A 27,413-nucleotide genomic window follows, 5' to 3' on the forward strand; every position below is an offset into this window, starting at 1 on the left:
CCCTAACCCTAACGATAACCCTAACCCTAACCCTAAACCTAACCCTCACCGTAACACTGAGCCCTAACCCTAACCCTAACCCTAAACTTAATCACAAACACTATAACTGATGTAAATGAGCAATATCAGGGCAGCAAGTCAGGTTCTTTAAATCCTTGCTTTCTCTCTTCCCTTCTCTCTTCTTGCTTTCTCTCTTCCGTTCGAGGAGATTTCCGTTCGAGGAAGCTTTAGCTAGTTTTATTATATTGTCTGTCTTAGGAGGAACAGCCACTTCTACTTTCCGCTTTGTCTTGTCAATTTTTGCTTTTGGCTTATCCTTCTCTTTTTTCTCCTTTTCAGACATCGGCTTGAAAACAATAGAATCTCCTTCCATAGGCTCATCTCTCACAGGGGTGGCATCATCTCTGCTTGGGACCATGAACAGGGAGTCCATTTTAACGTCTTCTGCTGAAACTGGCTCTCTTGGTTTTCTCGCACCTGCTAACAACTCAGTATTGGGAAATCCTTCATCCTCATCCCTTTTTCTTCTCTTTTTATGCTTATTTCCCTGGCCATCTCCCAGTGGATTTTTCACCTCCTTCTCTTTTGATTTTGTAGGATCCTTGATGCCATGGCTCTCTCTTTCAGAAGGTTTTTCAGGGTAATTTCCAGCTATATTGTGATTTTGGTGGCTCTGCCAAGCAGGATAATCCTCCCTACGTCCCCGAGCATATGGTGAATTCTCTTGTCTGGTCCCAGGTGGACCAAACCTACCTGGAGAAAAGTTCTCTCTGTTTACTGGAGGGTGAGGTTGAGCGCCAACAGCATAGCCCTTGTAAAACTTTCCATGCCATTCTCTGTAGTTCCTTTCCCATTCCCGGTACCTTGCCTTTTCAAATGGATCTCTAAAGTCAAGAGATCTGCCATAGTAAGCTTTCAGATCATATGGTGGAACTTCTCTGTATCTGTTAAAATACTCCCTTCCTCCTTCCCCTTGAGGTATAGTCTGTTTAGTGGGAGACTGGCCTCTAAATACTGGAGACCTTGACCGTGAATGGCATCTTCTGTATGGGGGTGACCTTGACCTTGAACGCTGATAACCATGTGACCTTGACCTAGAACGATAGTTACGCCTCTTCCCTTTGCCTCTTCTTGGATACGGCAGCAATCGCGAGTAGGAACGAGAATGGGAAGGACTAAATGAGCGAGAGTAGGAGCGAGTGCGGGAAGAACCTGATCTTGATGTGGAGCAGGTAGACGAACTTGTAGAGTAAGGTGAAGCACTATAAGGAGACTTGGACCTGGAAAAAACCACAACACACAGAAAAAGAAATGAAGTTAATTCAAAACAGTCATTCTCCCCAATTTTTTTCCTCCCAAATTTGGTTTGGGTTTTTTCTCCTCTCCATACGCTTATGTCAAAGCTTCTTTCAGCTGCTGACATAATGCTACTGCAAATTGAGGAATTTGATAACATTTTTCAATTCCATTTGTCTTGTTTTAGTTATGCATGCTTACTATCTGCAACGAAAAATTCTATTGGAAAAAACACTGTCATTTTTCCTTATGTCAGATGCACTTTAGTGTAACTGCAGTCCGATATGCTGTTGAAATACAAACGTGAAAAACAAGGCAACTTCATTGAGCCAAATACTTCCTCCTCTTTAAGTCTCCGTTGTTCTCTGTAAAACTCCTCCCTAGATAAGGGAGGCCAATGGCATCCTGCCAACTTAAGCATTTTTCTCCCTGCTTTCTGTTCATTAGAGACTACGCTCATTTCCTGATCCTCATACTTGCCTTCCACATCCTCACCCCCAACAGTTCATTCAGTCTTCTCTCCTTATACTCAGCTTTGCACCTGTGGATGGAGGCTGCCCACACTTGAAAGAGACTCCCATCTCCCGTGGGCCAAGTGCCCACTGCTCCTCTGCCACTCCTTGATACTTAATACATCACACTTCTGATCTTCCAAGTACTGCACAGATATTAACTAATCTTCTCTGGAACTTCTTTTAACTTCTTCCACATACGCTTCCTATGTTGTTGCCTCATCATGAGGTATTTGGCCTGGTCCTGTCCCTGAATTGTTGTTTTCTTGCTGACTGAATTGGAGATATCAGACAACCTGTGGGATGGATCCTGGTTTTTCTTTTGATTTACCTTTAAGATTTTATAAACACAATGCACTCTTACAATCTGTCTATAACAAACATATAGCGAAAGGAAGGACTAGCTTGACGCTGCAGTAATAGGTAAAACAGACTCCTCTGTCTCCAACTGAGAGAAAGCGTCTTGGCTATGTGAGATGACTAAATTGAAGAAATTCAAAATTGTCATAAAAGAACAGTGTTGACTTTTCCAACCATTTGCTCATGCAGTATCAACTAAGTTGTTAAAAAAAGAATGTTGGAGGCTGATTCCTATTGGGAAATCAATTTCTTCAGCCCTATTCAGCCAGTAATGGAAAAGGTGGCTTTCCATCTGATCCTTTAATTATCTTTAATTTTTATAGGCAATTATGGTTTCCTCAAAAAGCGTTCATTTCTCAGAGTCCTGTTTTCAGTCATGTACCGGAGTTTTATTTTAAATAACCTTAGTGGAAGCACAGATGCCCTTTGTAAAAGCCAATTCAAATGAAGCCATTTAAAAATTAATTACCACTTGGATTCTCCACAACTATCTGTGCATACTTGCTTCATTATAAATCAGCTGTTGTATAAGTTATGCGTTATACAGCCTCTTTTAACAGGTGACAAGGAGTCATCTATTGAATTTCTGTAGAATACTTACACTTCCCAGCCTGGTCTGCCACCTGCTGAGCGAACTGGACTGGCTCTCATTGGATGACCTTTTGGAGTGGGGAGAGGAAAAAGAAAGAAATCCCATTCAGTTCCTCTGAAGGTAATTTTTTTAAGGAAATTCTGAAGTTACAGTTACTTACCAGTGTCGTGGTTTAACCTGGCAGGCAGCCAAATACCATGCAGCCGCTCACTCACTCCCCCCGCCCCCCCAGTGGGACGGGGAGAGAATCGGAAGGGTAAGAGTGAGAAGCACTCGTGGGTTGAGATAAAGACAGTTTAATAGAACAGAAAAGGGAGAATAATGATAATAAATAATGATAGAATATACAAAATGAGTGATGCACAATGCAATTGCTCACCACCCGCGCTGACCGATAACCAAGTAGCGATCGGTACTTCCTGGATCACGCCTACCGTTCATATACTGAGCATGACGTCACATGGCATGGAATACCCCATTGGCCAGCTGGGCTGGCTGTCCTGATTATGTTCCCTCCCATCTTGTGTACCTAGCTCAGTCAGTAGGCACGGGAACTGTCCTTGGACTAGGAGGGCACTTAGCAACAACTGAAAACATCAGTGTGTTATCACCATTCTCCTCATACTAAATCCAAAACACAGCACTAGGAAGAAATTTAACCCTATCCCTGCCGAAACTAGGACACCAGTTGTGGGTATTGCTTGTCCTTGGGGGCCCAGAAGACTTGGTAATGCTGGTTGTCTTTGTACGGGAACCTGATAGACATCTCAAAAAACCATTAGTAGGCTTGAGTTCTGAAGGTTTTAACCAACTCTCCCGTGGAGAAGAATGTGGATTAAATGCCTAACTATCCGTTTGTTGCAGACCACAGTAAGTCACCAGAGTTGGCTATATCATTTTCTATGAGAGAAATGAATCCCACCTCTCCTTTGCCAGAGGGTAAATGTAAATTGCAGGCTCAGGGTAAAGTTCGTCTCCGAGTAACTACATTTTATAAATGGAAGAAGTCTATTTCCTACAAAACGAGATCCATGACAGAAACACAGAAGTGCTACCAAGTGCATTTTAAAACAGCCACTCCTGTCAGCACACAGCAGTATTTTCTTAGTTTATAGCAACAGGAAAACTTCAGTCTGTTTCACACATGGGATTTGATAAAAGTCAGAGGGGGCGGAAATCTAAGTCCAACAGCTACTTGTTAAATTTTGCAAGAAGCCTTTGAAACATAAACCAAAAGCAAAACGAGCTTTCAGAGAGAACGACTCCACTGCAAACACTACTGAAATGTTTTGCAGAAATACAGATTCTTAGCATACCACACGTTTGACCAACTTCCAGGGGCACGAACAGCAGGACCACCCTATTTTAATATTCAAAAGTATCCCAGATTCTATGGTTAAGCACAATGACAGTGCTTCCTGCCCCGTAATTACAGATGCTGGCCAACTTGGTTGCATAGCCACTCAGACATGCACGCATGGTTTCTCTCGCTCACTTTTTGGCCAGTCCAATTAATTCCATACTTACGCATTAATAGTTGGTATTGCGTATTTTCCAGTGTTTGTCAGCATAGCACCCTTTGTATTGGGGTCTTTCACCTCCATCATGAAACTCCTTGGAATTCCTGTGCTCTTTAATTCTGGGAACAGGCTCAACATTTTTGTCCTGTTAAGAAAAGAAATGCAGACATATCTCCTTTTAAGACCCACACTTAAAATGACATTTCAATGATTATTTTAAGCAGCAAAAGCCTTTAATCCTCTCCTTTTACCCAGCATAAGGGTTGCTCGACTAAAATACTTATTTTCCTAAATGAATATAGCCAGGATGTTCCAAAGGCTTGAGCAGTGTTTTGAACTCATTCCATTCTTTGGCTTAAGTTCAGGTTCTTTAAGGGTGAAATATCCCTTAGCTCACCATCCACTCAGAAAAGAGATACAAACCCGCTCCTCCTCCAAAGCGCAATTCAGAGCACAAATATTCAATAGATGGGGTCAACAGAAACATCTTGGTTTTACATGAAATACTAAAAACTGTGAACTGTCATTAAACAGAGTTAAAACCAGAAACATTTCCAGTAATATTGAAATATATAAAAATATGCATGAAAGTTCACAGAGCAAGATCTGTGGACATACTTAATGTCTATGACCTACAAAAAAGAAAAGTTTACATTTATAATGCCAGGTTTCCCTTGGATTTTGAAGGGCTTTGCAACATTGCCCTATGAACCTCTGTCTTTCACCCCAAGAGAAACAATTCTTAATATGAGTATTCATGGATTTGTTACGTAACTGCCAAGGTAAAAAAATGAAAAGCTAAGTAACACCAGAAGTCCCCCACAGTCTTACCCCATTTGTTGGGCAGTTCTTTATACAGTCGCCAGGTTTTCCGCAACGAAAGCAAGCAGATGATGGTGGAGGTGGACCCCAGGGTTTCTTCATGTAACTAAAAGGGTTTGGGGCAAAGAAGAAAAAGGTATGCACGTGTCTCTCTCGTTAAAACAAACTTCTCTACAATTTTTCCATAATCTTCAAAGAACAGATTTGACATTATCAACACTTACTTGATTGGATCATATTCCTGGCAAGACTGTAGCATCATAGCTTTTATTTTATCTTCTTCGGAAGCATTGGCTTCAGCCAGATTGGCACTCTGTTTAACAGGTAATTATTTGACACATACATTAGAAACACATTTAAGCCCACACTGCCAAAGAGAACACCACTCACCCAACCCCGTAAAGAGCAGCACAACGCCAGCTGAGGTTGCATGAAAACAGCTGCTCATATGAAACAGAGTTGTCCAAAAGATGTTCTGGGGAGTCCTTACATCATCACAGGATGTTTATGTGCCTGTTAACCTACTTGAAAAGAGCATTCCTGGGCACCCAAAACCTTAGGCTCTTCATGTTCCCCCCCACTAACTTCTTCATAGGAAGCAAGTTAACTACAATAAGCAAAACCTGCAGTTTTTTTCCAGTTGACCGTGTCCTTTTAACATACAAATTGTAATATAAATGTTATGCAGAACTGGATCTTCAAATTATTGAAGCCAGCTGATTTTTTTAAAGTAGTATTTGTTCAAATGTTTTTATTACACACTAGTACAGATACAAGCAGGGTCTAAGGGAGTGACTGTAAATGATTTGGACCCTCAAGCACCTATCATTCAGATCAACCACTCATGGTTTTGGTTTTAGATGCATTCATTCACAAAAGCAACCAACTTGTTTCAGCATTTTGTTAAAGGGCTGTTTCATATACACAGCTTTTTCTCAACTGTAACATAATCCAGATCGACATCTATGAAGTCATTTCCATTAACATTTGCAGAAGACTTTACAGATACTTGACTAATTTGTTTGAACCCAAGCGGTTTACAAAACACATCCAAAACCCACAAGACATTACTAGGAATAGACCAAAATTCAAGATGGCATTTAATGCATAATAAAACAGAAAACTTTTTACAACACATTGCCTCCATGCTAAGCCAGTCTGCACTGAGGAGGTTAGAGTAAGGAACCGTTTGGAGCTGCTTTATCTTATGTTCCTCTATTTTTCTGAAATACTTACATTTTCTCAAAAGCTTAAATGTGTACACCACTTGGACAGTTTTTCACATTTTAGAGTAAAACTTCACCTGAGTTTACAGAACCAAGGACATGTTTAGGGACAGCGCTAACAGAGACCAATTTCTCCTGGTGGCTACCTTCCAAACTATTTTTTTTTTCTTACCAAATGTCCACAATTTAATTTCTGCAGTGAGAGAGGGAAGAAGTTACCAGTGGGAAGAGATTTTTCTTTCTGGGAAAGGAACTCCAGCCTTTATTTTCAGAAGAAAGAGCTAGCTCCTCTGCATTAGGCCCTGCCTTCTCTAATCTTTGTAACTTTAAAGACTAGTAATTTAATTGGCTAGCACTACGCCTTTTCACAAAGTGCAATCCCTAGTGCTTTCCCAGACAAAGTTACATGTTGTTGAGCAAAAAATGCAAGCAGTTCCATAGCAAAACATGGCATTACAACAGTTTCAGAAGGTCACGTTTGCTAATATGCCACACATACGCATCAGTATTTTCCTGTAAACAATTAGGTGCATTTACACAATTTACACAGTCTGCGATCAAACAAATTAGATTGTGTTGTCCACTGTATATATACTACAGTGTATGAAATTGTGCAGCATTCAAAGCATGGATCTATAACTGAAGTGCCTAGAAATTCAAAAATAGCCATGCAGTTGTCCGTGTTCCAGAAACGCTTCTATTTTGGCTCTTGCAAACCCCCCTGAAATGTCCGTCACTTACAGCCAATTAAATTCTTCTGTGAAAATTGTGTTAGTTTCCAATGCAAAATGAACGAAAAGTATGAGAAACGGTAAACAGCTTCTGAAGTGCTTCTTCTTTGTGTCTTGAAGATGAGTAATACTGCAACATTACGTTGCGGCTGATAAGGTCCTCCCCCTTCTATCTTCCCAAACTGGCAACTACTCTTTACCAGGATAGTATCAAAATATACACACATTTTAAAGTTAAAAGAAATACTTTAAATTATTAAAAATTAAATTAAAGGTTTGTTCACATGACAACAGTTCTCCAGCTATAGATCACAGTATAAGATTTAAAAATACAAAGCAAACACTTTTTTTTAGGAATATATATGTACCTTAGTCAGCTGGGCCAGAGAAATAGATGCAGAAGAGTCATCAATCTGTTCACAAAAAATTAAACTCACATTCAAGTTCTACAATCAAAAACAGAGCAATAGTTAACCTCTACTGTAGTCTGACAGTCTGCACTATATCCTCCGAGTGTCACTGAAAGAGCCATTTCCAACCTAGTGTAGTTGGTATTTGTTCAAAACAAAGTCCAAACCTGTGACAGCTTAAGAGTGCCTATGTGGTTAAGGAGAAGAAGCTAAACTAACCAAACCTGCTGGAGATCAACTTATTGCTCCAGAATATCTCAGAGAGGGACCCTTGTCAAATGCTCACAGCTGCTTAAAAGTCGAAGGGGTAAGGAAGCTATCAATTTTCAGCTAAAAAGGATTTTTAAAAAATATTTATTTGAAAAGGAAGCATCACTACAGGAAACTTCTTTTCAGTGTGGTTTGTAAACTAATCAGCCAAGTATTTCCTTGTGTTACTTATTTCTGTTTTAGCAGCAGAACGACAGTGTCTTCAAACCTGAAGAAAAACGCTGCCCCTTTTCCAAATGTAAATTCAAAGTGGCAGTATCCTAAAGAAAAGCTTAGCCTTTGGGAAATTAAAGCAGCATCCAGCCCTGAAGTCACCCAGATCCAAAAACGTACTGCAGGCGGAGGTTAAGAAAAATGACAGGGATTTTACCCTTTACAAATGCACCAGGCTCTAACCTTGTGCCAAAATTTGTACACTGGGTTTTACGTATTTTCATTTGCAGACAAACTATTAAACTAAACTGCTTCATCTGATAAAGCGGAAAGGTCAAATGTAGAACTTTAGAATACCACTTTGTGTAGCAACGATATTTAAATTCACAGCAATCTATTAAAGACAGTTATGCACTCAGTTATGCACTCAAACAATATCGCTTCAATTATACAGTTTCAGGAACAAATACCCAAGTCTTTAAGGACATGAAAAGGAAGCATTTAGCTGCACAGAACTGTCCTCAAAACGTGTGGGACATGTTGGTTTTGGTATTTGTTTGAACCCCCAAGTCAAAAGTAAGAAACAGTACCAAGTTTAACAATAATGGTTTCTCAGTGGTTTTTGATAACATTTTCAAAAACCATGTTCAGTTGTGCAAACCTTGAACCTACGTGATCTAAAAACGATTGTACATTATCTGTACAACACAAAGTCGTTCAGGAAATAGTCTAGCATATCCAGTATGAAATACAATGCATTACTAGGCACAAACACCAATATTCATATTAGATAGAACTGTGCAAATGATGGCATTACTCCGTTTCTACTATGCTGAATCAAATACATTGTATTTACAACATATACTATGTTTTACTGGAAAAGCTATTAAGTTAATGTTTGGAAAATTAATCCAAGGCTACCTTAAGTGCAGCGTGCAGCAAAAGTGTGAGATTGTGTTTTTACATACTGCTTTTGATGTTCCACTTACTGGCTCAGTTTGACTTCTAGAAGAAGAAATAAAGGTGATCAGAACTTCAAATACAGCACTTGTACCAAAAACATAAAGCACTGAAAACAGATTATAAAACCTGAACATCAAAACTTTATGTTCTGATAGTCTAGTGAATGTGGAAATTTATTCATATACATAAACCGTTCTCTCTTGGTACATTCAGTGCAACTAAAAAAACCCCCCAGAATCCCATTTCTACTTTGTCACAAATTACTCTAAGGCTTACAGATATAGAACACGACCGTGCAAGGGGAAGTCCTCAGATAGTTTGTCTCTGCTACATAAGTATCAAAACCAGGAAGTCTGTACTACAGTTTTGTGTTCATAAATAATCAACCATCAAAATACGAAGGTAACTTTAGCCAATCTGTGTATCGCTAGTATTACAAATAGGTACCAGATGGAGTCCTTTAGTTTCTAAGAAAGAACAGTGATAGTCTAGACACTTCCAAGTGCACCTGTACTTAAGTGAAAAAAATCAGTCATCTGACAAATAACAACAATGTCAGCAGCATCGTCTTTAGAACAGTGTTTCTCTGTGGAAGCCCAAGCACTGTGTTCAGATATCTTAGCCATGAAAGTGCCAAAACACTAAATGTGTTACATATGCTATATGGACTAAAAACAGTAGTAGAAATGTCACCTGAAAGCAGGTCCTAGGCCTTTGTGCGATTTAGGAGACCTGTGACAAAAAAAAAAGGTCTTGGTTGCCAGAATTTGCTTCAAGATAATCTTGAAAATGCTACGATATTTTAGGAAATATTTATTAAATTTGAAAACTTGCTGAGATTCCACATACTCATTGATCTGTATCTGCACGCTACTCATCATGAATCAGCCATGCAACCATTGATGTCGTTAACAAACAATTCACACATCATCCAAAGTGTCCCATGAGCAGAGGCAATTCAAAGGCTGCTGTGCAACTGGTGTACAAATAGAAAGGCGCACGCTCCCTGCCACTGCTAGAACACCACCAGGCTCGCAACGACAGCCACGTACCTCCTGAAGTTGAGGAAGGACAAGGACATCCTTTAGATTACCACAGCATGGATTCTTCATACATTTACCTTCAAGAGCGTACTAAAAGGAGAGTAACGCATTTTTGAAGGCCTCTCCACCATTACAGCATACATTCATCATTCCCAAACGTCCACCACTCTACCAGTTGTTTCTGCAATGTTCACAGCTGAAAGACTAGAAAGCTAATCTGCCTGGTTAATTTTCAGCGCTAGAACAGCGGTGCCGTTCCTTCCTTATCCCCTTATACATACAGGTATGTATCTGACCTTTGATGCTAGCCGCATCTATCCTCTCATTTTAGGGCAGCATTACAATACCAGGAGAGGGTGCCCGAAACAGAGGATGCACTGACAAGACAGCACTAAGCAGACGTGTTTAAATTAACCCCCAAAACAAGGCCATGTTTATAAGCACAGTGCTGCGGTGTCCAGAATTACTAGAGGGTGCCTGAAAACACTGCAACAACTACTGCAGGAATACGCCCAAAGTTGAGATGCAGAGCCACATAAATTCAGGGTTTTTTGCTTGCAGATGCCTCGTGGGTACCGGGAGGCTGCTGTACTCTTTGTTCGAGACACAGTGTAACTCCTCCGTCTACTTGATTTATTGAGAACCAACATTAGAAAGACATGGCAAAACCACAAGCTAATAATATCTACTAATTGTGGTGGAGAGACCTATCTTTAAGGCGACTGGAAAACATGACCGTTCAAACAATGCTAATGTAGCTGATATAGAACTGGACTGTATGAATACATAAATGACAGCAGTAATCCTCTAGTCAGCATTGCATTGGAATAGCTGTAATTTTAATCAATACACCTGATTCTCTGTCCTCCGTAAATCTTAGGAATACAGAACCAAAACCCGGAGCACAGATACCAGCTTAGGGTAAAAACAGACGTAGCAAGATAACTAGTAACATTTGGTAATGTGCTAAACTGCTTACTGAGTTTCAAGTTTGGAAAGGATTAACTATTCCTTCATCGTACTTGCACAAAAGGCAATACACTTTAGGATACTGTTCTTTTTCTCTTGCCTGAAACGGACATTGTCTTGAGGAAACGCATAGGAATCGCTTACGAATGGAACTTCTTGTTTGCATCGTTCGCCAACTGGTAAACCTTGGTCTTTCCTCTATAGCTAGTATGCAAAAAACCCAGATTTGGGGCGTAAGAATACCTGCCATATCCCCCCCAAATACCAGAAATAGTCAAACACTGAGAATCAGGCTCTTCTGAGACGGGAACAAAGTATGCGTTTACACTACAATGCGTATCTGTCTTTACTATAAAAGCCATAAAAGCAAACACATATAATAAGGAATCTCTGCACGTCGAGGAAACAGGATCTACAACTTGGGTCTCAGAACAATCAACCCCAAGAACAAACCCAATAGAATAATCTTAAAAGTCACCATGGTTGGAGTTCGAACCCCATGTCCCAGCAGGCCTAAAAATGTAAGTCCACTTTCGGACAGACACATTAAAATCTACCCCATGCCAATAAAAATTAACAGCAGCTTTAACAAGAAAGAACGCCTCTGTAAACTAATATCCATAAAAAAAGTTAACACACTGAAACCCCTAACAAAGAATACAATGCTTTATGGATACTTACATAACATCGGTTTTGCCGGTAGCTTTAACTCCTCCGACAGGGATTCTTCTAACAATTACCGATGAGTTCTTAGGAATCAGGGCATTCTCATCTGTGTATTCTGAAAACAACATAAATACAGAGAAAAACATCAGTCAATTCGTAAGAATGCATGTTCATATGTAATTACGTAGCACTTCGCAGAATCCCTTTACAGATACAAAAGCAAAATTTTATATGTAACATCACGCTTTCATCGTCTCAACACACTAACAGTATATTTCAAGAAATCTTGGGGTTTGAGAATCAAACACAAGCAGCAAAATCTTTTTCCTTTTTTTAAAACAGTTTGAATGCCAACAGCAAAATGGACTCAAAGGTCACTAAAGGAGAGTCTGCTAATGCACGAGGTTCTTTCCTGACCTAGCTTAAAGTTGCTTTTGCTTCCATTAGGCTACAAAACCCATAGATCTTTGGAGAAAAACAAACCACAGCAAAGTCTCACCTGCCTAAACCAGATTCTAAAGTCTGACTAGCTTGCCCTGCAACCAAACAGGCACTTAGCTAAAGCACGAGAACTCTGCGCCATTGCTTTCATAGCTGTTAACTAAAAACCAGTCACCTGTGCTGCCAGTGCTCAAGCCTGACAGAACACAGAAGAGAGCCTGCCGCCTCTGCCTGTTTCTTGGAGCTTAATCCATCAACAACCACACTTCTCAGCTGCTCAGGGCTTTACATTTAAATGGAAACAGAACTGGCAGTGCTAGAATTTGGATCACAGACATTTTGGGGTTTTTTTGAGCTTGCTTTCACAAGTAGGGCAGAATTGGCTCAAACTCAAGTGGTATCTCCCCTCTTAAGCTAATCATATAGTTTGAATTAACAAAAGGGACGTGAATTCGTTCGATCGATTCCCTTTTTGCAGAGCAGAGAGGCCCAAACGAAATTACTTAGGAAGACAGCCTTGAAAAGCCTTTCAGGAACAGCGTGTGCCTGAAGCTCTCCATGCTTTGCCTTGGCTTGCACCCTGTTAGTCTTCTGAAGAGGAGGAAAGCCTTCTGACCTTTTACATAAGGCCCAAACAAAAAAAGCCAACTACCTGAGACACTTGGACTGAGTAAGCTTAAAATGCAAAGATCTCTCTCTGTTTTAAAGCACTATCAGCAGGCATCCCCTGTATGGGATGGCGCCGTATGTCACACATCAACCACGTACTCTTCTACGCCTAGCTCCATGTCTACAACACAGATCTGAAGGTAGTTGTCAGAATAGCAACTACAAAAGAACAGCTCTGTGAGGCCCCCAACACAAGTCACAGCTACCGATGGTGGCCGAATCGCATTATGGCTTCCCACCCCACTTAATGCCCAGCGCCGCTTGCCCTCCCGGTCCTGCCGCATGCTGGCGGCATGGGCCCCAGCCTGACTCACGCTACGTGGGGATGACCCACAAAGAGCAGAGCGCGGCTCCCACAGGCCACGGCCGACACAGGGTGGTCTGCGACGCCGCCAGCCGGGCGGTGCCCGAGGCCCCGCGCCCGCCGCCCCCGCGCACCTTCTTTGGTCTGGGCGTTGGTGATCTGCAGGTCGCAGCTGGCCGCCTTCAGCTCCTCGCGGCCCATGATCTGGTGCTTGAGGTCACACCGGGAGATGTGGAGGCCGTTGAAGGTGACCATGTCATGGTTCAGCTTGGAGGCGAACTTGTAGTGGACGCACGACGTGGTTGGGGCCAGGAGGTGCCTGCTCCGTGATGGCGTCTACCGCGGCAGACAGCGTCGCGGCCGCTGTGCCAGGTGAGGGCCCGCGGCGGTTCCTCCTCCACCGAGGAGGCCAGGGCAAGCAGCGCGGGCTGAGCTCGAGCGGGCCGGCGGCGCTCAGAGGCTGCGGCGCTCCGCCATGGCCTTCCTGGCCGACAACCGCACGGGCCGCTGCGAGCGTGTCACTGTGCACACGCAACGGCACACTGCACCCAGCCCCCGCGCCTCACGTGACCCAGCGCATTATGACAAAAGGCCCGCGTCACGTGGGCGTGGCGGCCCCGCGCTCTTCATCCTAACACCAAGCGGCCCCGAGGGGGGGGGGGGGCCGTCAGCCCCGGGCCTGTCACCACCCCGGGCCGCTGGTCTCCCTGCTGTCCCCTGGCCTGTCACCACCCGGTGTCCTGCCACCCCCCAGGCCTGTCACTGCCTGGTGTCCCTCCTGTCACCCCCCAGGCCTGTCCCTGCCCAGTGTCCCTCCTGTCACCCCCCTAGGCTGTCACCACCTGATGTCCCTCCTGTCACTCCCCAGGCCTGCCACTGCCCGGTGTCCCTCCTGTCACCCCCCGGGCCCATCACCGCCTGGTGTCCTGTCACCCCCCAGGCTGTCACCACCTGGTGTCCCTCCTGTCACCCCCCAGGCGGTCACCACCTGGTGTCCCCTCCTGTCAGCAGCCAGCCAGGGCAAGACAGCCTGGGGCAGATGCAGCGGGCTTGGCCGTGTGGCGCTCGGCTGCCCGCGGTGCAGGGCCGGCAAAGGGAGGGGACATCTCAGGGTGCTTGAGTGTATCTTGTGGCATTCATGGAAAGTTCAGTCAAAGAAGCCAATGACCATTTATGTTTATGGCCACAGACCAGTCCCCTGCCCCCATTTTTTAACTCCTCCCTCTCTGCCTTTAGCCCATCACTATTTTTTGCTTTCTCTTTCTCTGTCTCTCTCCCTGTCTGTAGTTTCTAATTCCTCCCTGTCTGTCCTATAGCCTGCTGCTATTTTTTCCTTTCTCTCCATCTCTTTCTCCTGCTCCCTCTCCTTCTCTTTTTTCTATCGCCGTGTCCTGCTTCCTGGCCTTATCTTAATGTTAGGGTTAGGGGCTAGGGTTAGGGTTAGGCTTAGGGTATCGTTAGGGTTAGGGTTAGGGTCGGGGTTAGGATTATGGTTCGGGTTTAGGCTTAGGGATAGGCTTAGGGTTTCGTTTTAGGGTTAGGCTTAGGGCTTAGAAGTAAAACTGTCCCAAGCACTTACGCCTCCATCAAGGACCACATGCCCTGAGGCTTGTGATGACTGTTGGATGGCTTTCCCTCCCCCCGATGGAAACACCTCTCAGTTCTCTGTGCTCACACCAGGGAAGGAAAGGCAATACACCCCCATATCTAAAGGCATGGCACTCCAAGCAAAGGTAACGTTTCGTTTCTTTAGATGAACTGCCTGGCCAGTTACAACACCTGCTTATACTGACTTCATCCACCCTTACCCGCAAAACATTGTGACAGGCTGAGTCAGCGTGGAGAGTCAGGTGAACTTTGACGCACACACTGCTACCATAGGACTGGATTTTTAACCTATTTACATTTATCCGTCGCTTTGAAGCTGCCCAAGGGTCAGCATGCCCTTGCTACTGGAGGTTCTTGCTCTGTGCAGGCACTAAGGAAGACATTTCTGGTGACAGATTATTTCTAACGGGTAAAGCACAGCAGAACACACTGTTTATGAGCTGCTGAGAATCGTCCCCCAGGCATAGCAGGAACAACGGCAAAGCTTGTATATTTAAGATGCATTTGAGTTACCTTACCATTAAAATACACCACCACCAGACAGTGCTCTAGGCGGAAGGCTGACATCAGTGTACAAGGACAGTCCCTTCTGGACATCTCGCTCCTGGGTAGAAATCCTAGAGACTTCCTTTAAGGACAGAAATCCAAAGAGCTACAATAAGCCTTTTAAATTCAGCACAGCAAACAAAAAGCAAACAAACAAAAAATGACAGGAAACCCCTGAGGCACTGATGAGGAACACAAGGTCTCCCCTTGAGTCCACTACCCCTCACAAGACTTACTCAAAATTACTCAGTTGCTTACTCAAAAGCAATAACCAACAAGCCATGTACCCTTGGGGAAGCCCTTGTCCTTCTGTGCCGCTGGTGGCATCCCACCATTACTCTGGGAGTCCACACAAATTCAGAAGTACACTTAGTCCTCCGGCAGTCATTACCTATGGACCCGAACTCCTCCCACACCCCAGAAGTGGCTGTCGGTCGTCTGGCAGTCATTCTCCACAAACTGCAAGCCCTCCATACCTAACCACCTCCCTAGTGACTCAGTGGAAATGAGCTGGACCACAACAGAAGTGACACTGCCCGGCCCGGTCACACAGATTAGACCACAAACGGTGGTTACAAGACAGAAAATGCAACACAAACCACAAGGACAGCAAAAAAACAAGCAGAAGACACATCACACAAAAACCAAAGACCCCTATCCAAACCCTAAAAACGCAAGCAAGCTACAAAAGGACTTTCCAAAAAAAAGACCACCCAGAACACAACATAAGGCAAAACCAACCTAACCCCAGGAACCCAGCGCTTGCAAACCCAGATCCTGACCATAACAATAACATGCTTTAATCCTAAGTCGCGTAAACTCCCATAACCCTCAAACCCCATAACCCTAGCAGGCTGGAACCCTAGCGCCCCATATCCCTAGCACATTGTAGCCCCAAGATATCAAAACATTGAACACAAACTCCCTGGAGGTCTCTCTCTTCAGGTGGCCCCAGATCTCAGACACCACAACTCTGAAGTGGGGGTGCCCACCGTGCCCAAGTGGAAGATCCACCAGGACAGCACCAGCATCCATCTTCACATCATCCGTCACGCCCTGAAAAAGTGCCCAGGCTGGACACTCCTGGGGAGAAAGGCGGAGGCACTCGGAGACTTTGAACCGGCCAGCCATGGCCACAGGGCTTCAGCTCATCATGTCTGTGTCAGAGCCACCAGGCAGGTGACCCTGTCCCCCCTGCGAAGACCCCTTGGGGTAGCCGTACCCAGCACCAGCTGGCTGGATACGGCCTTTGCTCTATGGGGAGGTGCTCCCTGGGAGCAGGGTCTCTCACGGGGGAACTCACAGCTCACCTGGGCTGCTCTGCGGCCACCGGACGCCTTTGCTGTCAGGGGGCTCTCAGCACCTCTCTGCCAACGGCTGTCACCTCCCTGCAGGACGCTCTCCAGCGCATGGTCCGTCTCCACTGGGTCTCCCTGGGGACAAAGATCGGAAGGGAGGGATGGGGTTTGCTCTGTCCCCGTTCCCAGGGTGCTTCAGGAGAGACCTGCCACCCCCAAATGAGCTGTCTGACGTGGACACCACAGACGAGCTGCAGACGTGGGTCAGCACGGTGGCGGGGAGTGGGCAAGATGTCCTGCGGAGCCCCCGGCGCTGGCGGAAAGCAGAGCTGGAGACAACGGGGAGAAGCCCCAGGCAGCCGGCAGCTGGCGGTGGGGCCTGGCAGGGAGCAGCGCCCGCAGAAATGCCCGGCTCCTGGAGCCTCGGCCCCAGGGCTGCAGCCTCGGCACCTCCTGGGGCTTCGCTGGGAAAAACCAGGCAGGGGTGACCCTGACAGCCCGCACACGTACCTGGCCCCGGGATCTGGCAGCCTGTCCCTGTGCCCATCGCTGCCACGGGATCCAGGAAGCAGCGCCCCAGCCCTGGCGTGGCCCTGAGCCGCCTCTCAGGCCAGGCAGCAGGAAGCCGCGCCCCATGGCATGCTGGGAGCTGTAGGCCCGGGGCACGGGCTGCCGCGCGGCCATGTTGGTTCCCGGGGCATGCCGGGAGCTGTAGGCCTGGGGCACGGGGCTGCTGGGCAGCCATGTTGGTCTTGGGAGGTGCGGGCTCTGCTCCAGCTGCGGCCCAGCTGAGGTGAGGACAGGCACGCAGGTGGAGCTACCGAAGAGGAAGGGAGGAAAGGACAGACGGACAGAGAAAGAAGTGCTTGAACTGTAACATTTGCCTGGCAGTGCAGAGAGCGGGAGCTGCGGTGAGTCCCAGCCCCTCGGGGCCGTGTCACCCCTCTTCTGCATCGCAGTCCCTCCCAGCCCTCCCCTCCCATTTCCCTCTGTGTCATTTTTTTCACTTCCCCATACCTCTCTTCTTCTGTTGCTGTGTTCTGCTCCCCGTCCTCTCTTCTCCAAGTCCCTCTTTCCCTGTCACTCTACCTGCCCCTGTCTTTTTCTTGCTGCCCCTCCCTCCTGCTCCCTGTCCCTCTTTTTGCCTTCCTCTGTCTCTGCCCTGCAGCACATTGCTGTTGTTTCTTCTCTGTCTCTTTGTCCTGGTCTGCATCCCGCTCTGTTTTTCACAGTCTCTCTGGCCTGTTCCCTGTCCTGCTTTGTCTCTCTCTGCCTGTATGTCCCGCTCCCTGTCCTTGTCTTCCCTTCTCCCTCCTTCTGCTTCTCTCTCTCTCTGCCTCCCCCCCCGCCCTGCTCACTGTCACTGCGGTTTTCCATGCTGTATCCCACTGTCCCTGTCCTTCTTCCTGTTCATCTCTCTTCTGTCTCTCTCTGCTGCTCCCTGACCCTTCCCCTCCCTGCTTCCTCCATCTCTCTGCAGGGCTCCTCATCCCTATTTCTCTTGATTTCTCCAGCTCTCTAGCCTTTTCCCCATACCTTTCTTTCTCTCTCAGCTCCTCTATCTTTTCTCTCATCATATTTTTCTCTTTCTAGTCCACTGTCCTTCTCCCCGTCAACTGAAGCTGAGTGACCAGGTGTCCCTGGGCTCTGGTATTTCCTTAGCATTGTCCTAGGGAAGATCTGTGGTTTTAGGGCTAGGGATCATTTAGGAGCTGGTCTCCTTACGTAGGCAGCGGAGCTAGGCATAGTTAAAGCAGAGGTTGTTCTCAGCTGGTGCTCTGTGCGTCCTGTTGAAAGAGCAGGCTGTGGGCCTTATTTTGAAGGAAGGTTTCTTGTTCTGCGCTTATTGCTCCTCGGGACGCTGCACAGAAGTGGTGGTGGGGTCTGGCGAGACAGATGGGACCTGCTGTGATTCCTAGTAAATGTGAACTTGAACGAGACCAGACTGACTGCATATGGTTTTCTTCTCAGCTCCAACTCCAACCTACGTGCTCGGCGCTAATGAAAAAAGAGACCCTGAGCTGCAAATGAGCAGACAACGTCACTCACTTAGGTCACCGTGCAGTTGGTCTGTGATAAGGGATGTGTACTTCCATGACGGTGCTTTCGTGAACGTTCTCTGGTCTTGCCGCTTCAAAGCCCTCCCTTTTTCCAGAAATTTTAAGATGGCATTTCTTATTCTGGGGTTCAGGCTGGAGTTGGACTTAATGTTGAACAGCTGATATCATGGGCTCCGTAAAATGTGAGAGAGAACCCTGCTTTGTTGTTGTTGTTGTTGTTTTCTAACGCGCCCTAAACTTTGCTAAGCAAAGGGAGGAGTCGTTGCAAGAGTCTGTTCTTTGAGAGTGACGTATTCCTGTAGCGTGCCTGTCTTTGTATGGTGAAGGTTTCCTACCTGCAGTATGATTTTGCTGAGCTGTGAGGCTGTATTGGCGTAGCAGAGGTAAGAAGTGGCGTCTTTAAAGGTCATGAAACTGTAGCAAAACTAGCGGGAGAAGCTAGTTCCTTCCCTGACAAAACTAGTAGCAAGTAAAAGCATTTGCTATTGGCTTTTTTATGCAATGTTCACACAGAGCTTTTGGTATTGATTGATTTTTGGGAAGCAAGACAGCAGTGAGGAAAGAAAACTGGGGCTTCTTCACCGTAGGCGGGGTTCAAGCCTTTGCGCTAGAACAGGTCTTCACTAGAGTTTACAAAAAGAGAAGATGAGCTGTCTGTAAGGAAAGTTTCAGTAGAAGTAAGGCTAGATTTGCAGAATTTGGTCCTCCGTATCTGTTGCAAATAAGAGATGACTTGGCAGTGTTTACATCTGAAGTGCATGCCGGTGTGTTAATGCAGGCCGTCGAGGTCTTTTCAGGGGTACTTCTGGACTGCAGGTTGCGTGCGTGGGGGGCACCATGTCCCAGGATGAGCCAGTTTTAGCTCAGAGGATGTGACAGAATGGCAACCATCTTTGTGGTGGACCCCTGTCATGGTTTAACCCCAGTCGGCAACTAAGCACCACACAGCCGCTCACTCGCCCTCCCCCCAGCAATGGGATGGGGGAGAGAATCAGAAGAGCAAAAGCAAGAAAACTCACGGGTAGAGATAAGAAGAGTTTAATACTTGAAATAAAATAATAATAGCAATAATAGTAATCCTAGTAACAGTAATAATAGTAACACCAATAATACCATAATATTACCAATAATAACACCAATAATAACAATAATAACAATAATAATAATAATAACAACAACAACAATAATAACACCAATAATAATAATAATAGTAATAATAACAATAATAACACCAATAATAATAATAATAATAATAATAAATAATAATAATCATTTGTAATTAAAACGAGAGAGAGAAAGAGAGGGACAGAGGATCAAGAATAAGAACCCCAATCCTAACACTAACACCAAACCCTCACCCTAACTCGAACCCCTAACACTACCCGTAAACCCTATGCATAACACTAAGACCTCACCCTTACCCTAAGCCTAACACCGAAACCTAACCCTAAACCTGAACCCCAACCCTAACCCGAACCCTAACCCAAATGCTAACCCTACCCGTAAACCTAACCCTAACTCTAACCCTAACCCTATCCCTAACCCTAAACCCGAACCATCCTAAACCCAACCGTAAAACTAATGCTAACCCTAAGCCTAACCCTAACCCTAAACATAACCCTAACCTTAACCCTAAACCTAACCCCTAACCATAACTCTAACCTTAACGCCTAACCCTAACGTTAACCCCTAACCCTAATGCTAACCCTAACCCCGAACTCTAGCCCTAATCCTGAACCCTAACCCTAAACCTGAACCCCAACCTAACCCTAACCCCTAAACCTAACCCTAATGCTACCCGTAAACCCTACGCATAACACTACGACCTCACCCTAATACTAACTCTAATCCCAATACCGAACCCTAGCTCTAACCCTGAACCCCAATCCTAACCCTAAACCCTAACCCTAAACTTAACCCTAACACTAACCCTAAACCTAACCCTAATGCTACCCGGAAACCCTAAGCGTAACATTAAGACCTCACCCTAAACCTAACACTGGACCCTAACTCTAACCCTTAACTCCAGTCCTAAGCCTAACTCTAACCTTAACCCTAACCCTAACACTTAACCCTAAATTGAACACTTAACCCTAACCCTAACCCTAACCTAACCTTAAGCCTAACCTGAATCATAAAGCTCTAACCCTAATGTTAACCCTAACCCCGAACCCTAACCCTAATCCCAAACCCTAACCCTAACCCTGAACCCCAACCCTAACCTTAACGTAATGACCCTAACCCCAACTCTAACCGTAACCCTAATGCTACCCGTAATCCCTAACTGTAACACTAAGACCTCACCCTTATACTAACGCTAACCCCAATACCGAACCCTATCTCTAACCCTGAACCCAATCTTAAACCCTAACCCTAACCTTAACGCTAACACTAACCCTAAACCTAACCCTAACGCTACCTGTAAACCCTAAGCGTAACATTAAGACCTCACCCTAACCCTAACACTGAATCCTAACTCTAACCCTTAACTCTAATCCTAACCCTAACTCTAACCTTAACCCTAACCCTACCCCTAAACCTAACACTTAACCCTAACCCTAAGCCTAACACTTAACCCTAAACCGAACACTTAACCCTAACCGTAACCTAACCTTAAGCCTAACCTGAATCATAAAGCTAACCCTAGCCCTAACCCTAACCCTAAGGCGAAACCTCACCCTAAAACAAAATCCTAACGCTAACCCTAACCCCAAACCATAACCCTAACCCTAACATCAAACCGTAACACTAACACTTTGGCATAACCCTAACGTTAAACCTAAACGGAACCATAAAACTAACCCTCACATAACACCGAACCCCTAATTCTAACCGTAACCCTAATGCTAACTCAACCTCAAACCGTAATCTTAAGACATCGCCATAACCCTACCCCTACACCTACCCCTACCCCTAACCGTAAAACTAAACCCTAACCCTATCCCCTACCCCAAACCCTAACCCTAACGCTAAGCCTATCCCTAACTGTAACCCTACGCCCTAACCCTAACGCTAACCCTAACCCTAAAACGAAACCATAATCCTATCCCTAACACTAAACCGGAACCATAATCCTAACCCCAACGATAACCCTAGGCCTAACCCTAACCCCAACCATAACCCTAACCTTAACCCCAACCATAACCCTAACCTTAACCCCTAATCCTAATTTTAAGCCCTAACCCTGACGCTAATCCTAACCCCGACCCCTAACCGTAATCCCGAACCCTAACCCTAACCCTGAACCCCAATCTGAACCCTAATGACCCTAACCCTAACTCTAACCCTAACCCTAATGCTACCCCAAACGTAATACCGTAACCATAACACCTCACCCTAAACCTAATGCGAAACCCAATCCTAAAATTAAACCGCAACTCTAAACCTAAACCCTAACCCTAAAAATTAATGCTACCCCTAACCCAAACTGAAATCCTAACCCATAAGCGTAAACCCAATGTAACCCCTAATCATAACACTAAGCCCTAACCCCAACGCTATCACAAACCTAATACCATAACCGTGAGACCTCACCCTAACCCTAATGCGAAACCTAACCCTAAAACTAAACTGCAACCCTAACCCTAAACCTAATCCTAATACTTAATGCTAACCCTAACCCAAACTGAAATCCTAACCCATAAGCATAAACCCAACCATAACCCTAACCCTAACCCTAACCCTAACCCCAAACCCTAATCCGTATCCCAAACTCTAACCCTAACCCTGAAGCCCAGCCCTAACTCTAACCTTAACCCTAACCCTAACGATAAGCCCTAACCCTAATGCTAACCCTAACCCCAAACCCTAACCCGTATTCCAAACTCTAACCCTAACCCTGAACCCCAGCCCTAACTCTAACCTTAACCCTAACCCTAACCCTAATAAGCCCTAACCCTAATGCTAACCCTAACCCCAAACCCTAACCCGTATCCCAAACTCTAACCCTAACCCTGAACCCCAGCCCTAACTCTAACCTTAAACCTAACACTAACCTTTACCCTAACCCTAACCTTAAAACTAAACCCTAACCCTAAACCCTAACCCAAACGCTAACCCTAACCCTAAACCTAACCATAACCCTAAGCCCTAACCCTAACCCTAACCCTAAAATGAATCCCTAACCTGATCCCTAACCCTAAACCCAAACCATAATCCTAACCCCAACCCTCTCCCTAACCCTAACGATAACCCTAAGCCTAACCCTAAACCTAACCCTAACCCTAACCCTAACCCCAACCCCTAACCATAACCCTAATGATAAGCCCTAACCCTAATTCTAACCCTAACCCTAACCCATATCCCGAACTCTAACCCTAACCCTGAACCCCAGCCCGAACCCCAGCCCTAACTCTAACCCTAAACCCTAACCCTAAACCCTAACCCAAACCCTAACCCTAACCCTAAAACTAACCCTAACCCTAACCGTAACCCTAAGCCCTAACCCTAACCCTAAACCTAACCGTAAAATGAAACCCTAACCCGATCCCTAACCCTAAACCCAAACCATAATCCTAACCCCAACCCTATCCCTAACCCTAACGATAACCCTAAGCCTAACCCTAAACCTAACCCTAACCCTAACCTTAAACCTAACCCCTGCCCCTAACCATAACCCTAATGATAAGCCCTAACCCTAATGTTAACCCTAACCCTAAACCTAACCCTCACCGTAACACTGAGCCCTAACCCTAACCCTAACCCTAAACTTAATCACAAACACTATAACTGATGTAAATGAGCAATATCAGGGCAGCAAGTCAGGTTCTTTAAATCCTTGCTTTCTCTCTTCCCTTCTCTCTTCTTGCTTTCTCTCTTCCGTTCGAGGAGATTTCCGTTCGAGGAAGCTTTAGCTAGTTTTATTATATTGTCTGTCTTAGGAGGAACAGCCACTTCTACTTTCCGCTTTGTCTTGTCAATTTTTGCTTTTGGCTTATCCTTCTCTTTTTTCTCCTTTTCAGACATCGGCTTGAAAACAATAGAATCTCCTTCCATAGGCTCATCTCTCACAGGGGTGGCATCATCTCTGCTTGGGACCATGAACAGGGAGTCCATTTTAACGTCTTCTGCTGAAACTGGCTCTCTTGGTTTTCTCGCACCTGCTAACAACTCAGTATTGGGAAATCCTTCATCCTCATCCCTTTTTCTTCTCTTTTTATGCTTATTTCCCTGGCCATCTCCCAGTGGATTTTTCACCTCCTTCTCTTTTGATTTTGTAGGATCCTTGATGCCATGGCTCTCTCTTTCAGAAGGTTTTTCAGGGTAATTTCCAGCTATATTGTGATTTTGGTGGCTCTGCCAAGCAGGATAATCCTCCCTACGTCCCCGAGCATATGGTGAATTCTCTTGTCTGGTCCCAGGTGGACCAAACCTACCTGGAGAAAAGTTCTCTCTGTTTACTGGAGGGTGAGGTTGAGCGCCAACAGCATAGCCCTTGTAAAACTTTCCATGCCATTCTCTGTAGTTCCTTTCCCATTCCCGGTACCTTGCCTTTTCAAATGGATCTCTAAAGTCAAGAGATCTGCCATAGTAAGCTTTCAGATCATATGGTGGAACTTCTCTGTATCTGTTAAAATACTCCCTTCCTCCTTCCCCTTGAGGTATAGTCTGTTTAGTGGGAGACTGGCCTCTAAATACTGGAGACCTTGACCGTGAATGGCATCTTCTGTATGGGGGTGACCTTGACCTTGAACGCTGATAACCGTGTGACCTTGACCTAGAACGATAGTTACGCCTCTTCCCTTTGCCTCTTCTTGGATACGGCAGCAATCGCGAGTAGGAACGAGAATGGGAAGGACTAAATGAGCGAGAGTAGGAGCGAGTGCGGGAAGAACCTGATCTTGATGTGGAGCAGGTAGACGAACTTGTAGAGTAAGGTGAAGCACTATAAGGAGACTTGGACCTGGAAAAAACCACAACACACAGAAAAAGAAATGAAGTTAATTCAAAACAGTCATTCTCCCCAATTTTTTTCCTCCCAAATTTGGTTTGGGTTTTTTCTCCTCTCCATACGCTTATGTCAAAGCTTCTTTCAGCTGCTGACATAATGCTACTGCAAATTGAGGAATTTGATAACATTTTTCAATTCCATTTGTCTTGTTTTAGTTATGCATGCTTACTATCTGCAACGAAAAATTCTATTGGAAAAAACACTGTCATTTTTCCTTATGTCAGATGCACTTTAGTGTAACTGCAGTCCGATATGCTGTTGAAATACAAACGTGAAAAACAAGGCAACTTCATTGAGCCAAATACTTCCTCCTCTTTAAGTCTCCGTTGTTCTCTGTAAAACTCCTCCCTAGATAAGGGAGGCCAATGGCATCCTGCCAACTTAAGCATTTTTCTCCCTGCTTTCTGTTCATTAGAGACTACGCTCATTTCCTGATCCTCATACTTGCCTTCCACATCCTCACCCCCAACAGTTCATTCAGTCTTCTCTCCTTATACTCAGCTTTGCACCTGTGGATGGAGGCTGCCCACACTTGAAAGAGACTCCCATCTCCCGTGGGCCAAGTGCCCACTGCTCCTCTGCCACTCCTTGATACTTAATACATCACACTTCTGATCTTCCAAGTACTGCACAGATATTAACTAATCTTCTCTGGAACTTCTTTTAACTTCTTCCACATACGCTTCCTATGTTGTTGCCTCATCATGAGGTATTTGGCCTGGTCCTGTCCCTGAATTGTTGTTTTCTTGCTGACTGAATTGGAGATATCAGACAACCTGTGGGATGGATCCTGGTTTTTCTTTTGATTTACCTTTAAGATTTTATAAACACAATGCACTCTTACAATCTGTCTATAACAAACATATAGCGAAAGGAAGGACTAGCTTGACGCTGCAGTAATAGGTAAAACAGACTCCTCTGTCTCCAACTGAGAGAAAGCGTCTTGGCTATGTGAGATGACTAAATTGAAGAAATTCAAAATTGTCATAAAAGAACAGTGTTGACTTTTCCAACCATTTGCTCATGCAGTATCAACTAAGTTGTTAAAAAAAGAATGTTGGAGGCTGATTCCTATTGGGAAATCAATTTCTTCAGCCCTATTCAGCCAGTAATGGAAAAGGTGGCTTTCCATCTGATCCTTTAATTATCTTTAATTTTTATAGGCAATTATGGTTTCCTCAAAAAGCGTTCATTTCTCAGAGTCCTGTTTTCAGTCATGTACCGGAGTTTTATTTTAAATAACCTTAGTGGAAGCACAGATGCCCTTTGTAAAAGCCAATTCAAATGAAGCCATTTAAAAATTAATTACCACTTGGATTCTCCACAACTATCTGTGCATACTTGCTTCATTATAAATCAGCTGTTGTATAAGTTATGCGTTATACAGCCTCTTTTAACAGGTGACAAGGAGTCATCTATTGAATTTCTGTAGAATACTTACACTTCCCAGCCTGGTCTGCCACCTGCTGAGCGAACTGGACTGGCTCTCATTGGATGACCTTTTGGAGTGGGGAGAGGAAAAAGAAAGAAATCCCATTCAGTTCCTCTGAAGGTAATTTTTTTAAGGAAATTCTGAAGTTACAGTTACTTACCAGTGTCGTGGTTTAACCTGGCAGGCAGCCAAATACCATGCAGCCGCTCACTCACTCCCCCCGCCCCCCCAGTGGGACGGGGAGAGAATCGGAAGGGTAAGAGTGAGAAACACTCGTGGGTTGAGATAAAGACAGTTTAATAGAACAGAAAAGGGAGAATAATGATAATAAATAATGATAGAATATACAAAATGAGTGATGCACAATGCAATTGCTCACCACCCGCGCTGACCGATAACCAAGTAGCGATTGGTACTTCCTGGATCACGCCTACCGTTCATATACTGAGCATGACGTCACATGGCATGGAATACCCCATTGGCCAGCTGGGCTGGCTGTCCTGATTATGTTCCCTCCCATCTTGTGTACCTAGCTCAGTCAGTAGGCACGGGAACTGTCCTTGGACTAGGAGGGCACTTAGCAACAACTGAAAACATCAGTGTGTTATCACCATTCTCCTCATACTAAATCCAAAACACAGCACTAGGAAGAAATTTAACCCTATCCCTGCCGAAACTAGGACACCAGTTGTGGGTATTGCTTGTCCTTGGGGGCCCAGAAGACTTGGTAATGCTGGTTGTCTTTGTACGGGAACCTGATAGACATCTCAAAAAACCATTAGTAGGCTTGAGTTCTGAAGGTTTTAACCAACTCTCCCGTGGAGAAGAATGTGGATTAAATGCCTAACTATCCGTTTGTTGCAGACCACAGTAAGTCACCAGAGTTGGCTATATCATTTTCTATGAGAGAAATGAATCCCACCTCTCCTTTGCCAGAGGGTAAATGTAAATTGCAGGCTCAGGGTAAAGTTCGTCTCCGAGTAACTACATTTTATAAATGGAAGAAGTCTATTTCCTACAAAACGAGATCCATGACAGAAACACAGAAGTGCTACCAAGTGCATTTTAAAACAGCCACTCCTGTCAGCACACAGCAGTATTTTCTTAGTTTATAGCAACAGGAAAACTTCAGTCTGTTTCACACATGGGATTTGATAAAAGTCAGAGGGGGCGGAAATCTCAGTCCAACAGCTACTTGTTAAATTTTGCAAGAAGCCTTTGAAACATAAACCAAAAGCAAAACGAGCTTTCAGAGAGAACGACTCCACTGCAAACACTACTGAAATGTTTTGCAGAAATACAGATTCTTAGCATACCACACGTTTGACCAACTTCCAGGGGCACGAACAGCAGGACCACCCTATTTTAATATTCAAAAGTATCCCAGATTCTATGGTTAAGCACAATGACAGTGCTTCCTGCCCCGTAATTACAGATGCTGGCCAACTTGGTTGCATAGCCACTCAGACATGCACGCATGGTTTCTCTCGCTCACTTTTTGGCCAGTCCAATTAATTCCATACTTACACATTAATAGTTGGTATTGCGTATTTTCCAGTGTTTGTCAGCATA

The 27,413-nt window shown here is 44.8% G+C and overlaps 1 protein-coding gene across 1 annotated transcript; it reads right to left on the reverse strand.

Annotated features, from left to right (window-relative positions):
• Window positions 1-220: 220 nt before the first annotated feature.
• On the reverse strand, window positions 221-25,902 carry LOC142076959 (uncharacterized; the record flags this gene model as incomplete). The annotated part of the gene is made up of 3 exons (XM_075139176.1): window positions 25,851-25,902; window positions 23,300-24,361; window positions 221-1,280 (listed from the first exon to the last, which is right to left on the reverse strand). Coding segments are annotated over exons 1-3 (2,172 nt in total), but the record flags the coding sequence as incomplete, so codon positions are not given.
• Between the last annotated feature and the right edge of the window lie 1,511 nt (window positions 25,903-27,413).

Source organism: Calonectris borealis, unplaced genomic scaffold, assembly GCF_964195595.1.
Source record: "Calonectris borealis unplaced genomic scaffold, bCalBor7.hap1.2 HAP1_SCAFFOLD_127, whole genome shotgun sequence".
Taxonomy (NCBI): Eukaryota; Metazoa; Chordata; class Aves; order Procellariiformes; family Procellariidae; genus Calonectris; species Calonectris borealis.